This window comes from Diceros bicornis, chromosome 9, assembly GCF_020826845.1.
Source record: "Diceros bicornis minor isolate mBicDic1 chromosome 9, mDicBic1.mat.cur, whole genome shotgun sequence".
NCBI classification, from domain to species: Eukaryota; Metazoa; Chordata; class Mammalia; order Perissodactyla; family Rhinocerotidae; genus Diceros; species Diceros bicornis.
The window spans coordinates 15,778,223-15,796,548 of NC_080748.1; the positions used below are offsets into that span (position 1 = coordinate 15,778,223).

The 18,326-nt window shown below is 44.7% G+C and overlaps 1 protein-coding gene across 1 annotated transcript in view; it reads left to right on the forward strand.

Annotated features, from left to right (window-relative positions):
* Nucleotides 1-1,727: 1,727 nt before the first annotated feature.
* Nucleotides 1,728-18,326, forward strand: part of KL (klotho) — a 45,157-nt gene continuing 28,558 nt past the window's right edge. The window contains exon 1 of the mRNA XM_058547680.1: nt 1,728-2,546. Within this exon, the coding sequence (XP_058403663.1) occupies nt 1,728-2,546 (819 nt within the window). The remainder of the gene's footprint in view (nt 2,547-18,326) is intronic.

Below are 18,326 nucleotides of genomic sequence, written 5' to 3' on the forward strand. Positions count from 1 at the left end.
TCTTGTTCCAGCCTGATGGCTTAATCTTACTAATCATGCTAATATATGCTAGCTGGAGATGGCAATATTTAATAAAATATTGGAACACATTTGTTGTGCTTACATTTTAAGGAAATTAAAAAGTACCTTCATCTGCAACATTTAAAACTTTATTGATTTTAAATATGTATGAAACAGCGCAGAGATGATCACTGGAGGAAAATGGGTGTACCTCTGTGAGGATCTTAGTCATTCAACACATGAGCACGTGTGCCGGACTGAGGCACACCGTTCTGGAAAGAGAAGCAAAGATAGTAGCAAGATCTCACATTTATCTGCGCTTTCCATTTTGGGGCATCTTTGCGCACTTTTTTTTTTTTCGTTTGAGCTTCACAAGCCTCTAAGGTGGCAGAGCAGACACAGTATAGATGAGGATCCTAAGGCTAGGAGAGACTGTATCCACAAAGGCGAAGTCCAGGCCTTCCTCTCCTCATCAAATGTACATCAGTTATTCACCAATCTTATATACACACATTCAAATGGACGCTGTGCCTCCGTAACTTCTGTCAAAAGCGCTCTTTGGCGACTGGAAAAACGTCACGACTCTGTTTTGTCGTAAAGGGTGGGCGTGGTTGCTTGGGCTAAATCCCTCCGCCCCTTTCCCTTCACAGTTCCGGTGGCATACGTGGGATCCAGGGTCCTCCAGCTCCAGCACAGCAGCGTGCACAACTTTGCCCAGATAAGTTACTTGCTGAAAGCTAAAACGTGATTATTCATAAAACAGATGCAAAAGGATAATAAATGTGAATGACAGTCACTCAAAGTCGAAACCTTGGTGTTTTGTTTTTTGTTTGTTTTTAGAAGAACAATCAACAACTGTCATTTGAAGTTCACCAAGTAATTCTGCAAGATCTAATTCAAGAACAAGTACTGGTTTGAAATGGTTAAAAGATAAGAGTAAGAAGGACAGTACAGCAAAGTTTCAACACAACCCATACATCTCCTCTGTCTTACTCCAAGGCTTCCTAGATTGGAGCCTGGAGGACGGGCCATCCAGCCCTGCGCGAGGGGGGTGGCTCCCCACGCGAGCATCTGACCCAAAGACCTTAAGGGAAAGTCCGCCACGAGTCCTCTCACAACATTCCAAGTTCCGACCTAGCTCTCCTCATCGTGCCCTCCCAATACGCTTTCAGCCAACTCCTAATCGGCTCTAGCAATGTCGATCTAAAGCTTTTCTCGGCCTCCGAGTGGGAGAAAAGAGGAAGCAGGTGCTTCCCGGCCGGCGGACTCCGCGAGGGCAGGCAAAGATGCGCCCAACTCGGGGCAAGTTGGTTGGCCGCCTTCCCTCCTCGACGCGCACCGGCTCCGCGGCTTCTTCCAGGAAGGAGCGCGGATGGGAGAGAGAAGGCGGCGCGGAGAGAACTTGCGTCGCCGAGCCATCCTCAGCGGCTCCCGGGCGCAGCGAGGAACAGGTGCCTTTTCTCCGACGTCCGGGAGTGGCGCCTGCTGCACCTTGCCCGCTGTCGCGCCCCCTCCCGGGACACCCCATCGCCCTTTGCGCCCCCGCCCTCCCCCAGCCCGTCCCCCCCGATTCCAGGGTAGGGGAGGCGCCGGCTCGCAGGTAATTATTGTCAGCAGGGCCCGCCGGGGAAGCGGGGGTGGGCGCGCCGGCGGGGGGCGGGCGGCGCGGCGGGGCGCGGGCATAAAGGGGCGCAGCGCGGCGCCCCAGCGCCCGGCTCCCGCGCAGCATGCCCGCCCGCGCCCCGCCGCGCCGCCCGCGGCCGCCGCCGCCCCTGCCGCTGCCGCTGCTCCTGCTGCTGGCCCTGGGCGGCCGCCGCCTGCGCGCCGAGCCCGGCGACGGGGAGCAGACCTGGGCCCGCTTCGCGCGCCCTCCGGCCCCCGAGGCCGCGGGCCTCATCCACGACACCTTCCCCGACGGCTTCCTCTGGGCCGTGGGCAGCGCCGCCTACCAGACGGAGGGCGGCTGGCAGCAGCACGGCAAGGGCGCGTCCATCTGGGACACGTTCACCCACCAACCCCCGGCGCCCTTAGGCGGTCCCCTGGTAGCCGGCCTACCGACGGGCGCCCCCTCGCCGTCCCCACCTGCCACCGGGGACGTGGCCAGCGACGGCTACAACAACGTCTTCCGAGACACGGAGGGGTTGCGTGAACTCGGGGTCACTCACTACCGCTTCTCCATCTCGTGGGCGCGAGTGCTCCCCAATGGCAGCGCGGGCGCCCCAAACCGCGAGGGGCTGCGCTACTACCGGCGCTTGCTGGAGCGGCTGCGGGAGCTGGGCGTGCAGCCCGTGGTCACCCTGTACCACTGGGACCTGCCCCAGCGCCTGCAGGACGCCTACGGCGGCTGGGCCAACCGCGCCCTGGCCGACCACTTCAGAGATTACGCCGAGCTCTGTTTCCGCCACTTCGGCGGCCAGGTCAAGTATTGGATCACCATCGACAACCCCTACGTGGTGGCCTGGCACGGCTATGCCACAGGGCGCCTGGCCCCTGGCGTCCGGGGCAGCCCGCAGCTCGGGTACCTGGTGGCGCACAACCTCCTCCTGGTGAGTTCGAGGGGCCAGGCGGAGGGTCACGCGGGGAGAGGGCCCCTGGAGACGCCAGGGGCAAGAGGGGTGCCTGAGCCTCCAGCTCAGACAAGGCTCCATTTGACCAAGTTTGTGAGGTCACCTAGAATTGCCCCCCGAGGGGAAATGAACAGCTTGGGCTTCCCTTGGAAGGCGTGGAGTTGGGAATGGGAGGGAGATCCCGCGTTGGGCGCGCGAGTGAGTGCCCTTTGGCGCACATTCGTCAAAAAGAAATTAGAATCAGTTTCTTCAGTGAGAGGAGGGAGCTCCTTTCTCTGGGTCTAGGGGAATTCCTAGAGGTGAGGCGGGGAGAATTTACGAGTAGTAGCTACAGGGAGATGAGGAGGGATGAAAGACACGAGTTTGTTCGGAAGCCGCACAAATAGCATTACTCTGCTAGAGTTTGTGGTGATGTCATGAGTTCAATGTAAATCCTGTAAGATCTGTGTTGCTTGTGGCACAAGTTCACACTGCAGCAAATGCGAAGGTGTCAAAATCCCATCTTCTGGGAGAGTTTAAACTGTCTTTGGGAGTTCCTTCTGTGGCAGGGGACTGCTGCATCCACCAACTTGACTGAATCATCAGGAGTCTGAAGACTCCTTACACATTCTTAAGCAAAGCTAGCCATAAAAATACAGAAACAGCTACAGGGTAATGTAGATTGTGTCTTACAACAACTGTATTTCCAGGATGCTCTCTCCAATTGAAAGGATTCCTCGGGGATGAGATTATTAGCTGACAAAATTGATTTTAACACCCTTGTGTAAAAGGCTTAATACATTTTGACAGCAGGAAGTACTGACATGCCATGATAAAGTTGTCTCTCAAATAATTCTTCCTCCTTTTTCTCCTTTACTTAGTGTTCAAGATTAGGTCCCATTGATTTGGGGGATCATTTATAATAATGTCAGTGTTGGTACACTTCATAGAGTTTTGTATCATGAGAGAATATTTTATGTGTATGTGCAGACATTTGCATGAAACTTTAAATGGGTAACTTCTGGTACTGTATTTTGGTGATTTGTGGGCCTACTGGAAGACCTATTTTTAAATTTAGAATTAAATTACATATTTTGAACAAATTCAAGACAAAGACCACTTCTGCACACTTATAATTGAAGCCATAGGTAACTGAGGCAGAACAGTGCTGGGCTGTTGAGCTGACTTAGTGCTCTGAGCTGCCGGTAATGTTGTAATAATGGCTAAATTAGATTGTATGTTAGCTCCACAAAAACTGTTTGCTACAGATCATAAAAGAATGTTGGACTTTGATGAAAAAATAAATGTGATTTTAGTGATTTCCTTTTGATATGTATCTTTTCATTAAGATACTTTAGAGCAATGGTAATAAACTTTTTCAGTCTGTCAGTCCTTTTAAAGAATCAAGACTCCAAACACCACCTGTTTATCGTTGATGATAGAAAAACTATGGGAAGAATTGGCTCCTCTTTTGAAGAAAACATAAGCAAATTTCAGTTCATACCAGAAACAAATAAGAGATTTGTGGACCAGCTGGAGGACCTAAGAGACCATTTCTGCAAAATCACTACTTTAGATTTAAGTCATGCAAATTCTCTTTTTAGAGTGCATGTAATAAACTCTGTATGTATACGGAAGTCGTCAGTTGTTATTATAGTGACTTATGTGATCATTTCATTTATACGATAAGGAGTTGGGACTGAGGAGCTTTCTGGTACTCTGCTATTTTAAATAGCCAACATGCTTTTTATTCGTGTGCCCACTCTCGGCCCTTTGATTAACTTTTCAGTTATATTTCTGTATCCTTACAGAAAAAACTTGCCAAACACTAACCATCTTTCCCAGAAATGCAGTGGACTTTGTATTCATAAGAAATTAGTAACAAGTGGATCCTTGGTTTTGCTGATGCTGCAAACAAAATGCTAGTTGCTGTAAAATATTAATTTTGCTTTCGAATTTCTTTGGTTTGGAATTTAGTCATTCCTGTATCTTAGGAAGAAGTAAGTTCTCATTATCAAAGAAGGTATCTTAGTTTTTTCGTATGAGATATTTTCATCCTGTTTTCAGTGTTCTTTCTTGGTATATGTGTTGGGGGGAGGGAGATAGGGAAGTTTTGACCTTATTTGAAAAGATAAAACATGATCTGCAGATTTTGGTAATAGAGCATTTTAGCGGGGGCTTAGATATTGCTGTTTGGGGCCACTGAGCTCCTAGCATATTCATTTGCCTTTGGGGATCTGATGCTGGGGAAAGAGAAAGCTGGCCAGCAACCCTTCCCTGCCCTATTCTGTGCTTCCACTAATTTACAAGTGGGCTAAGGAGAGCCCCTGGGGAGACTGGACATTTGACCTCCCAAGAGAGTCAGGAGTTGTGTCTGATGGCCTGGAGGATGGGAGGCAGGCCAAACAAACTGCAGGATGAATAATGGAGTCTCTGCTCAGAATGGAGGTCTCCATGTTCTTTTGTGGGTTCTTCGTACTGGGGTAAACCTTGACAAACATAGCATGTATGTGTATATGTGAGAGAGAGAGACAGAGACACAGAGACACAGAGACAGAGGCAGAACTGGAAGAAGGATTTCCCTGCAGAGCTCTAGGAGCCCATGCTGCTTGGATCATGTGAGTATAACCCAGAAAGAGGACACACCGTCTCTCTCTAACTTGAAGAGGGACTGGCTGCTGTGCCTTCACAGCTCTTGAAAGATAGTTCTTGATGTCCCCTGACAAACTAGCATTGAGGCCTGTAGTGGGGAGTTCAGCCCAGTGGTGTCTCTGAGTTTTTGTTCTGCCCATGGGTTTCTGAGAGTACCAGGACCAAGTTGAAGACATACGTGGGCCTCGCAAAGGGTCTTGCAAATGTTTGTACAGGGAACCTGTGGGAAAAGACAGCTTCTCTCGCCTAAAGAGATAGAGCTAGGAGATATTACCATGGGCATTAATGTATAGTACAGGCATGACTGGTGTCTGGCTACGCATTAGCATCAATGCTCACGTCTTAGCTGATCTGTCTGCAGCATTGTCTAGCCACTACTCTCTCTTTCTTGACCCGTTTCCTCAGCTTGGCTTCGAGAACCCGAATATCTCTTGCTTCTCCCCTCAGCTCACTAGCAATTCCTTCTCAGTCCCCTGCTTATTCCTCCTCACTGTAGCTCTAAATGTTGCAGTGCCCAGGGCTCTGTCCTGGGGCCTCTTCTCTAGATTCACTCCAAGTGATCTCTTTGAATACTCTCTATATCCTAATGACTCCGAATTTTGAGTCTTTAGCCAGAAATTCTGCCCTGAGCTCCAGACTTGGATAGACAGCTGCCTTCTCCACTTAAATGTCCGATGGGCCTGTCACATTTAACACATCCAAAAGCAATCACCTGTTTTTCCCATCTCTGTCGTGGCAACTTTGCTCTGTCAGAGGTTGGGCCCCAAACTTTAGCTCCTCTCTTTCTCTCACATCATATTCTCCATCCATTAACAAATCCTACAGCTCTACCTTCCTTCAAAATGTATCCATAATCCAACTACTTCTCCCTTTATCTACAGCTACAGGTCCAGCCTGTAGCATCCATTGGCTTCTGCCTGGACAATGGGAATAGCTTCCTAGCTGATGTCCTTTCTTCTGCCCTTGCCCCCTGCAGTGTGCCATGATGGATATTCTGAAGGATGTCATTATGTGTGAACAAGACAAAGTCCCTGTGTATTAAAAGCCCACCTTTTCTTCAAGAACCAGCTCACATACTCCCTTTGGCCTCACACCTGAATGCCATCTCTTCCTTCCGTGCACTCACACAGTGCATCACTCTGATGCCTCCTACTGCACTCTTCCTTTTATTTAACCATTTGCCTCCTTTTACCGCTCCACTAGTCGGGCAATTCCTTAAGTGAGGAAACCATGTTCGCTTCATCTGTCCTAAAATACCAGCTTGCCCTTGGTAGGTGCTTAGTAAGGGCCGTCTGGCTATTTAATAGCCTGACTTTGCCGTTGTAAAATGATGCTCCTAGGATTTCCTCTCTTTGTCCATCTTTCCAGCCACTTTCCAGTGGGACAAGAAGTATCAAATCCTAACCAAATAGGAAGATTGGTAAACATAATGGGGCAAAATCTGACATTTTCAGTAAAAATTTAAGGTTCATCATCAAATTTATGACTCCATTGTAAAAATTTCCCAACAATTAAAAACTATCTACAGTCAGTGTGCAACATTATGAAGAAGTGTTCAGAATGGGAGATGGGGAAGTCTCCTGGCTGGCTTTAGGAGCATGTATTAGAAGTGGCTTTGTTATCTGAATTTTGATTTCCCAAGTAATAGTGGAGGCAATTTGTCTACTAGATACATGCTCAAATTATAGATGCTATATACTTTTGGGAAGCTCTTTACCAATTTTCCTCTCATTAAAATGTATTTGGTACATGAATGGAATAATCAACTGGGTTGAAATTTAATGTATTTTGTAGAATCCTACTGAATTCAGTAGTGTGTTTCATCAGAAATAGTTAAAATATCTCCCAAAGAGCTTAACTCACTCTTCTTTGAATATCTGATTGAACACAGTGTTTTTTGAAGATTACAGTCAAGTCCATGAAAAAAATTTAAGAATAGGAAAAGAAGTAATAAAATAATTTTAAAATTATAGCACTGTTTAATGATGCCAGTTATTTTGAATTGGAGAAAATACAGACTACTAAGCATTCAAATAATGTCAGTGTGCATTTCTTGAGTGCAAAATGAATGAATGCACAACTGTGGCACCTGAATATGTAGTTAGTTGCGGCGTTTGCACATAGAAGTCTTCTAAGATATCTTAATTTTTCAAACAATATGATTGCTCTAAGCCAGAACTGTTATAATTAATTTGTACAAAAGGTATCTTTCTTTCAATGAATGTTATCTGTTTAAGGCATAAAGGAAATTTTAGGTGTAGGAGGAGAATAGAATACATGCCTATTGGGAGGACAAGAAATCAGGAGTGGGTGAGTAAAAATACGTGCTGTTACTGAGTCCTCCAAGATCCACATCTTCTTAGGAAACTACAAAGTTATACTTGTACTCTACGCTTAAACAGATAAACACAGTCTACCTTTTGTGTACTCTATCTTGATGTATTCTGGGTACAAACTTAATCTGAAGGATGGCTATGCCTCTTCTCCCTTTTATTTTGGGATAAACTCTTATTTATCCCTCAAGGACTTGACTCAAATACTCCCATTTTGTGATAACAGGCAGAGTGGATCATTTACTCATTTGTGACTCCTCGAGGTCACAGAATATATATCATATTTATTTCTAAATTTTTAGTGCTTATCTTAGTCCTTGGCACAGAAGAAATATTTGATACAATTTTTAATGAATGAATAAATGTAGATGTAAAATAATCTCTACTTATTTCAGTATGTCCTTTTTCCTTTCTTGTAAATGGAATACTTACAGTGGTTTCTCACACAGTGTCCAGGAAGGAGTTTTAAAGAGTGAGGAAGAACAGAGAAAAAATTCCTGCCCAGATAGGCACATGACCTTTGCAGATTTTCAGAGCAAATAATATCCCCATCTCATCCAGTGAACAGGCAATGAGGGGAAGAGGGAGAACATGGTCTCCTAAGTGCCTGACCTGGAGGTAGCACCCATCCCTCCTGCTCGCATCCCATTGGCAGAACTCAGGCATGTGGTGTGAGGAGTCTGGGAATTATTATCCGCTGTGGAGCTGTGTGCTCAGCAAATCATTCTATTATGTTGAAATCAGGCGAGAACAGGTCATTCAGGACAACCAGCGATCTCTGCCACACACCTCCCAGATATATTGTGAGCATTAAAACAAAATCGTATATGTCAAGACGTTTTGAAAAATATAAAGAGCTCTACAAAGGTGAGGTATGAATTTATTGTCAATAATAATAATAATAAAAGCAAAACTACTTGAGAAATGGTCCTCCTGAGCTGTTTAGAAGAAAGAAATTAGGCAAATGCTTTAGAAGATGTTGCCACACTTAACGTCTTCATTTGCAGCCTGTAGCGTTCAATGGGATGAAGTCTTTGCAATGATTTCCATAGCATTTGACCAAAGATTTTCAAGTCATTTTTGAAATAACCTATTTTATGTAAAACATATTACTAACTACCTTTTATGGACCGAGCTTGAGGTTTAAAAGAAATATGCTAAAGTTTATGACTCAGATAATTTGACATATTGACTAAACAGAAGATAAATATATATATATATATTTTTATATATATATATATATATATATATATATATATATATATATATATTTTTTTTTTTTTTTGTGAGTAAGATCAGCCCTGAGCTAACATCCATGCTAATCCTCCTCTTTTTGCTGAGGAAGACCGGCTCTGAGGTAACATCTATTGCCAATCCTCCTCCTTTTTTTTCCCCATAGTCTCAGTAGATAGTTGTATGTCATAGTTGCACATCCTTCTAGTTGCTGTATGTGGGACGCCGCCTCAGCATGGCCCGAGAAGCAGTGCATTGGTGCGCACCCGGCATCTGAACCTGGGCCACCAATAGAGGGGCGCGTGCACTTAACCGCTAAGCCACGGGGCCGGCCCAGAAGATAAATATTTAGTGGCCTTTCGTGGCCCTGGTCTGAATAGATTTTTTTATTGATAACATTGTTGTTTGAAGTATGGATGTCAGAACATCATCCATGAACCAGTATCATTATAGTTTGATAAAATCACTGAAAGCAGTGATATACATTAAGATTAAATATAATGGTTAAGCAAATATTATTTCCATGTCTATAAGTGCACTTTTCTTTGATAATTAGAATGTTAGAATTAGAAGGGACCGGGGAAATCCCAGGTCAGATTTCTTCTCAGGACAAACTCCTTGCAGTGGCCCTCCTGGGGGCCTCCAGGCTCTGCTCAACTGTTTGCAGCAAGAGGATCTCAGTCACTCTCACGCTGCCCACTCGATTTATCTTTCATATTGAACGGAAACCTGCTTCTGTTCAGGACTCACTCTGGTTGTCTCTGTGCCTTCCTGAATCCCAAAGAATAAAATGAATTGCTTTCGGAAGAGACGGCTTTTCAAGTATCTGTAAAGGCCACTATGTTCTTCCTAAGTATTTTCTCCTTCATGCTAAAGTCAGCTCTAAGAATTAGAGGGAGCTGGACATTTAGTCAAGGCACATTTCTTGGGAGCCTGCTGTGTGGCAGGCAGGTACCTTGCTGAATTCTGGGAATGCAAATGTGACCCTTGAGAGGCCTCTTTATCTTCTGACACTTGAGGAGAAGGTGGGGAGGGAGATGAAAAAGTTGACCTTTCTATCTCCCCAGTGAGTCATGGTCTTTGAGGAACAGAGCAGTTTAGGCTTGTCTGTGGGACCTGCCTCTGTCCCGTCGTCCTTACAAGGGGCTGTGGATGGGTGCAGATGATTGACGACAAGGGGCCCGCGGTCTCTGGGCTCTGGACAATTGAGGAGAATAGGGACCCCTGGCTCCCAAGGTGTGTTTACAGGTTCTTTTGGTAAGGGTCCAGGGGATGGCTCCAAAGCCACAGAGAAGGTTGGGGGGAGGGGGGCATCCCTGCGTAGGCCTCCAGGCCCCTGCATAGGCCTTTTGGGGATGCTCCTCCACCTTTCTCCATGACTCCCCTGTCTCTTGGGATTCCTCATCACATGGTCCTCTCCCTCCAACCCTCTTCCCCCATCAGTGACAGAGTTCTTCCACAGTGTCCCACGTCCCTTTACTCAACGTCAGGCCTTTCTGCCGGCTCTACAGAGGTGGGACAATGATAGGGGGCTTTCACTCTGGGCTCAGGCACGTTCTCCCTAAAATTACCTGATGTCAAACACAACTCGTGGCATGAATATTTTACTACCAAAGCACACTGTTTGGGCTGCATGAGAGATCCAGCTTCCTGTTTACCCAAGGCAGCTGTGTTTATTGTGAACCCATCGCCTAGTTCTTTTTACCTCTTCATGGCCAGGTGACGTTTCAAAGCCTGCCTTCCCCAAAAGAAGACAAAAGACTTCTTTCTGCCTCTGCAGGTTTGCCCCAGCTATAGAGGGGTTGGGGGTGGGAGGGGTGCCGGGTGTCTAGGGGTTTAGGGGGGTGGATCTCACGCTGCCACAGAAAGAGGGATAAGGTAAGACCCCTGCACTCATGTCACTTACAGATTAGTAGAGGTGAGATAATCATTAATAACGTTAAAATGTATAAGTGCCTTAATAGAAATAAGTACCAGGTACAGTGGAGGCACCAGGAAAGGAGGGATGGGTTAGAATTTTGGGGTAGTAGGGGTGAGGGAGCAGTCAAGACAAACCATACTGATTAGATCAAGGCTGGCAAACTTTGTCTCCAGAAAGCTGGGTTTTAGGATTAGCAGGTCATACAGTGTCTGTTGCAACTACTCAGTTCAGTCTGTGCAGCGAGAAAGCAGTGTAGGCAACACATAAATGAATGGGCGTGGCTGTGTTCCAGTAAAACTTCATTTACAAAAATAGGTGGTGGCCATTCTGCTCAGGCTGGTGTGCAGGCAGCCGAGGCAAGAGGGGCGTTATCGCGTTTTAGGACACAGCCCGTGCAGAGTCCGGGCAGGTGAAACAAGGCGGCAGCTCACAGCACAGGTGCAGTCCTTGGGGGGCTGGAGCCTCAGGTGGGAGAGGACAAGAAGCTGCAGAAGTGAGCCTGGACATTTTCCAAGGCCTCTCTTAAAATTTGACGTGCAGAACAAATTTTAGCTGCCCCAGATGTTCAGAGCACATTTCTTGCTCTGGACACCTAGTTATGTTAATGCCGCCGACGAGTGCATGAACAGTTTTGGCTGTCACCTCCCTGCAGACCCGAGTTAGTTTGTAGTCAGCTAAAACCTCTCAGGCTTTTTAATTTTCCCCATGTGAACAGCTGTCATCTCCTTTTGTCGTTTATTTTTGAACTTTTAATCTTATTAAATTTTATCTTCAATGTGCAAAGATAAGAGGAAGGTTACCACAGATGGTGGGTAATTCTTAAAAATTGGAAATAACCTAAATATATTGGATGATCAATAAAGGAAAATGGGTATACTCGTTCAGTGGAATAGAGTTTGGCTATTGAAAAGTTGATGTATGGTGATTAAAAAGTTGCACATAGGGGGCTGGCCCAGTGGTGCAGTGGTTAAGTGCACGTGCTCTGCTTTGGTGGCCTGGGGTTTGCAGGTTTGGATCCCGGGTGCGCACCTATGCACTGCTTATCAAGCCATGCTGTGGCCGCGTCCCATATAAAAGTAGAGGAAGATGGGCATGGATGTTAGCCCAGGGCCAATCTTCCTCAGCAAAAAGAGGAGGATTGGCAACAGATGTTAGCTCAGGGCTGATCTTCCTTACACATACATACACAAAGTTGCACATGGTATGTTAAGAGAAAAATGCCAGTTATATTATGCTCCTTACATATCTCTGCTGTGTAAATAAGTGTAAATAAGTAGTGAGCACTTGACAGTTCTTTGGCTGTGCTGGGTTCTCTCTAGCTGCCGTCCGTTCCCCAAGGGCCTATTCCCTGACATACCCAAGCCTAGCTTTGATATTCCTGCTTTCTGCTCCCATAAAATCCTATATTACACCTCTAATAATACTTAACACATTTTATTAAAATGATTTGTTTGTCTTCCCCCAAACAGACTGAAGCTATGAGATGCCAGGAGCCATGTTTATTTTGCTTTCCATTTTATATCCAGAGCCTTACAGGGCCTGGAGAAGGAGCATGCAGGTGTTTGTTGCATGAATGAAAGAATGTACCATCCCCCCAACACACACACTCACAAATATGAAAGGAAAAAAGGAGAATGTTAACAGCAGGTTATTTCTGGATGGTGGGATTAAAGGTGATTTTTTTTTTCTTTCTGGTTATCTGGATTTTCTAATTTTTCTATAAGCAAAAGGTATTATTTTTGTGATGGAGAAATAGGGAATTTTTTGGGAAAAGATGGCAGGTTGAATTTATCCATCTAATTTTTTCTCTCTTGAAACCCCATTAAATTTTAGTAAAGAAACTTAAAACAAAGAAAGAAAGAGGGAGGGGGAGGAAGGGAGAAAAAGAGATGAGGAGGGAAGGAGGAGAGAGACAGACCCACAGCGATGGAGAGAGCAGAGTAGCAGCAAAATTTTGGAAGCTGAAAAGTAGATGGACAAGTGTTATTGACTTAGCAGACCTGAGAAAGCTGACTGCTAAGTTGGCAGTGGGAAAAGCGAAGAACCAACCCTATGATTGCCGAATCTTCGAAAGGCTCAGAGAGTAGCAAGAACAGATACTCTGGAACTGGAGTGAAGGGAGTGAGTGCTAAAATGAGGAGAATTGGTTGAAAGCTGTTTAAGAAACAACTAGATTTCTAGATACCTTCCCCTAATCCTTGCTGCTGGGCATGTGCCCCTTCTCCACTCAGGGGGAAAACTGGAAATTAACTTTTTGGAGAGTATAAAATGGAAGGTGTCTGGACTGAGGACATCGGGCACATTTGAGGGCATGAGCAACATACTGAAAATAAGGATTAAGGAAACATATGCCACTGGAAGCTGAGAACCACCCCACACCCCTTCCCCAGCCCTCTTCTCCCCCCAGGCCCTCAGAATGTTGGCAGTGTGACTTTTACTCTCTAGGTAAGGGTTGGAAGAGTCTTCTCCAGGGAATCTGATGAGCTCAGGCGGAAAGATGGAAGATGCTGATCCTAGAGGTTTTGCAACAGATGGCTAAGACAGATCACTCTAGTGAAGCTCGAGGTCAACAAACCCCACCCACATGCTCAGACTTTCCCATCAGGTTTCTTGTTTTTCATTTTTAAATGTGAGTAGACAATCAAGATCAACAGACATCTGAGGAAATTCTCTAACATGAAAGATTGAGACTCACACAAATAAACAGAAAAAAAAGGCAACTTTTTTTGGAGGAAACCGAGATTATGCAGGAAGAAAAAAAGCTTTAAAAAAAATCAGTCAAAAGGTACAAACTTTCAATTATAAAATAAATAAGTCATGGGTTCTGACTTAATAAGCATGCTGACTAAAAGTAATAATACTTTATTGTATATTTGAAAATTGCTAAGAGAGTAGATCTTAAAAGTTTTCATTAGAAGAAAAAAAATTATAACTGTGTGGTGATGGATGTTGACTTGTTGTGGATGATCATTTCAGAGTATATACAAATATTAAATCATGTTGTACACCTGAAATAATATAATGTTATATGTCAATTGTATCTCAATAAAGAAAAATAAATTTTAAAAACCCCAGTAAATTCTTAAAGAAATAAGAGAAGATATTGCATCTAGAAAATAAGAATGAGATAATATAACAAAATAGGGAAAAAAGAACACTTAGAAATTAAATACAGCAGAAATGAAAAATTTAGTAGAAGGGTTGAAAAGTAAAGGTGATGAAATCTAAGAGCAGAGCAAGAAAGCAAAGAGATGGAAAACAGTAGGAAAAAAGTAAGAAAATTAGTGGACCAGCCAGAGGTCCAACATTCAAATAATAGGAGTTCCAGAAAGAGAGAAATGGGGGGTTCAGTAGACTGTTATGCCAGTGGCACCCCTGAACCATGCTTCTCAGTATTCATGCCCTGTGCACTTGCCTCCCACACAAGCCGTGGGCTTCACCATGCGACTTGTTCAATGGGACAGTAGCAAGTGTGATGCAAGCCAAGGCTTGGCAAGTATGTTCACACTGGAACTTTTCTTCCTGGATTACTCGCTTTTAAAAGGCAGCTCAGGCCCGGCCCCGTGGCTTAGCGGTTAAGTGCGCGCGCTCCGCTGCTGGCGGCCCGGGTTCGGATCCCGTGCGCGTACCGACGCACCGCTTCTCCGGCCATGCTGAGGCCACGTCCCACATACAGCAACTAGAAGGATGTGCAGCTATGACATACAACTATCTACTGGGGCTTTGGGGGAAAAAATAAAATAAAATAAAATAAAAGCCAACTTCAGTACTTGGACTAGGTTACTGAAAGATGAGAGGCCATGTGGAGAGAGACTTTGGGAGATCAAAGACCATCTTGGACATTCTCACCCCAACTGAGATCTCAGCTGAATGCAGCTATTTTAGTGACCTCTGCTACATTACATGGAGCAGAAGAACTGCCCAGTTAAGCCCAGTTAACCCACAGAGTCAAGAGAAATAATAAATCCTTGTTATTTTAATCCCCTAATCAGGGTGGTTTGTTTCATAGCAATAGATTAACTGAAATAAGGAGAAAGGAAATAATAAAGTAATTAAAAAAATTTTCCTAGACCTGGAAGGCGTGAATTTGCACATTGAACATGAAGTACTGGAGGAATCATTACAGAACATGCCTGCTGTGGTGTTTAGGGTCCTTTCTGCTAGGGACTCAACCACCTCTTTAGTGGGTTACAGATGTGAAAACTGTCTGTCTGGGAACTGAGCAAGGGATCATGACCTTTTATTTTGCTATGCTCTATTAGCCATCTTCACAACTCCCTGGAATGTGGCAGCCCCTCCAACCACGCCATCGTTAATGGTATTTGTGGCCTCCTGGCTTCTGGCTTTAAGCGTCACCCCCTACCTGGTCTCTTACTTCAGGGTCTCATCATCTCCATGGATAGTAATAGGCCTGGCTCTGTCACCACCTCTCCTACCATCAGCCCTGGCCTGCAGAGCAGCGCCACCACTGAATTTCTGGTGCCTTACTAGCATGTTCTCGATGGCCTTGGTGAATGGTATGTCTCCTTACCTGGCACTCCTGTGAAACATCAACCTCTGGGGGGTTGTTTGGCCTCACATAGTATATTCATTCCAGCATGCCTACTTCTCTCAGCTTCTTTTATTCCTTCCTCTATCAGCTGTCAGGGCAACTCAAGCATTTCTGCCCACTCAACGTTTGCCATCACTTTTTCTGGGCTTCTCAGAGCTATCCTAGCAGCAAGTTTGCTTCATCCCCTGGGGTCCTTGCCAGAGCATTAAAACACATTTCTGGAGAAAGTGCCCCCTGGTCAATGAATTCTGTCTTGTCTTGTTTTATATTCTAGTCCGTTGGTCAAGGACCCTCAAAATTCAGTCCCAGTGGTACTCCTTGTGTTCTTGCCAATACATGCTAAATCTTTGGTGTATAATATCTTTCCTCCACTATCAGGCCCAGCTGTCTCCAGGTGGGTTATGCTGGGATTTAAGTCTAGTTAGTGGCTGTCAGCTCCTAAGAGGGGCAACTGTTATCTTTTAGGGGCAAGGCCTCTTCAGCATGGAAAAGTGCTATCTCATACTAGGGAAGGGTGGGCCACCTCTGTAAGCTCCCAGAGTTCTGCAGGGTCTGAAGAGCCCAGATCCTCAGGGGCAACTACTTCCCATGTTTCAGAGTCCCAGGTTTTCCCAACCAGGGCTCTAACCTTGGCATAACAGACCTCCCTTGGCTGAGCGTTCACACATCCCTGGAGCTCTGCAGCTCTATCAGGTCCTAGGTCCGATGCGAAGTTATGCCTGTGCTTCCACTGCAGGAGATAAGGGCTGCTCTGTAAGCTACAAATGAGACTCTCTGGATCTCATATTGAGTCTTCAACTGCTTGTTAAAGGCCCTCGGTTTCTCATTATCTCTCTGTAGGGTTTTGATACAGTACAGCGGGAACCAGGCAATTCCCTTCTCCTTGTAGGCCTTGGGATGCCTGAATCATTGTCCCTGCAAAAGCACGCCCCTCCACCAGCACATTTCCCCAGGTTACCACTGCTGGACTATTTAGCAATCAGGGCACCGTCTTGTGCCAGGGGACCATCTCTCCCTTAAATATCACTCAGAATGGCATTATCTTTGCCTTCCAGGAAGTGAAACCTTACTTGTGTTTATTTGGTCTTCTGAGAGACAAATATCAAGACAAGATTAGATGTGCAAGACATTTATTGAGGGAAACAACTGTGAAGGATAAAGGGGAAGGAGCCAGAGAAGGCAGGTGAGCCTTTAGACCATGATGCATGTCTGACACCTGGGAAAGAGGTTGGGCAAGAAGGAGGATTGGGTGGGAAGAATCTCAGATGGCAGTGCAGGTCTAAGAAATGTCCAGCCATGGCAATGAGGAGTCCTTGAGCCAGCATTGCCCGTTGGAGGGGTCCACGGCTTGCAGAAATGGGTCTGCATTAGTGCCCAGCCATGTTCAGTCATAAGGGAGCAGCCTATGAGAAGCATGGCATCAGGGCCAATGCAGTGGAGGGTCCAGAGGCATAGCAACTGGTGCCATTCCTGAATTCCACCCCTCACAGCAGGAGAACCGAGCAGTGCATTTTCATGGCCACCACAAAGACTGGTGAGGAATGCCATTCAGAAGAAGGGAATGAACATTATTTCCAACCAGAATTTGATATTTATCTAAGCTATCAATCATTCATGAGGGTAGAATAATGAGATTTTAAGACATTCAAAGTCTCAAAAAATAAATCTTCCATAAACTCTTTCTCAGGAAGTTATTGGAGGATAAACTCCACTTAACATGATGGAGACGAGAAGGAAGATGACACAGGATATACAAAACAGTAGGTCTAACCCAGGAATGTGATGATGAAGTGTAGATCCAGGAAGTCAGCTGTGCCTCAGACCTAAGAGCAAGCAGTTCAGAAGGAGGGAAGATTCCAGAAGTGTGTCTCCAAGAAAAATATTGGAGGCTGATGTGACCTTGTAGAAGTTTGTGCTGAGAGGCTATTGGAAAATGTGGGAAGAATTAGTCACAGGCACAAAGAAAATAGAGGAAATGAAAAAGCAGTGCAATTATTAACTTCAAGGAAAACAAAAATAAGAAAACATAGTCTTAATTATTACACTATAATGCCCATCTGTGAGTAACAGTCATGTTGGCAGAATAATGTCAGTACTGAATATTAGTTAAACCAAAACCTGCTGTATAACTAAATTGGCTGTTTAAGAGAGCTAAATCCTCCTCTACTGTAACGGGAAGTCAATGGATACTGTCTAAAGAATGGAAGTGTGAAAATGTGTAAAAGAAAAAGTCATAAGGGTCAAAGATGGTTACCTCTGGGGAGCGGAACTGGGGGAGGTAGGGCAGGGAACTGTGATTTTTGTTATAAGTTGCATAAAAATAAAAATATTTCACCATCACTTTAAAAATTAATTTTGCTAGTTATAGTACCTATTTGTAGCATTTCAGCCTGTAGAGCTCTTTTTGAATCAAACTTTGGAGCATTTCCAAATTTTCAGATGAACGTCTTGTGAGTTTTTATCCTTTTGATGATGAAAATGTTAACAAAGAAATAGGGCTACAAGTAAACCCTGTGGGATATTGTTAGTCACCTTCTCTAAGGTGGACGTCTTCCATTAATCCATGTTTCAAACATCTATCAGTGTTTGACATGTAACCAACCAGTAAATTTTTGTTTAATCAATGAATACTCTTAACATATTCCTTCAACCATCAATCAAATCAAATCAAGCAGCAACAGTACTATCTTATATGTACCCTACTTTTCTTCTTCTTGACCCCAAGTATGTCACCAGAAGGTTTGGTGATTGTCAAAATTATTTCATACAGAGATATATTTAGTGTGTTCCCAGATAAACTATACAATACTATAAAAAATTATTTGAGGCTAGTTTGGCAGACTTATTTTGTGAATCCATGTTGCCTCCTAGTTATTTTCTCTTCCTTAGTACTGTACATAAAGTACTTAGTACTTTATGAAGCTGTTACGTAATTTTGCTCATAGGTCTATCATTTCTGAAATCCACATTTTCTTCCCTTTTAAAATTAAGAAAATTTTCATTCTTCAAGCACATTATTTTCCATGATCCCTCAAAGTAACCGATGGCTGTTCCATGATCATAACTGCAAATTCTTTTGCTAGGCCCCT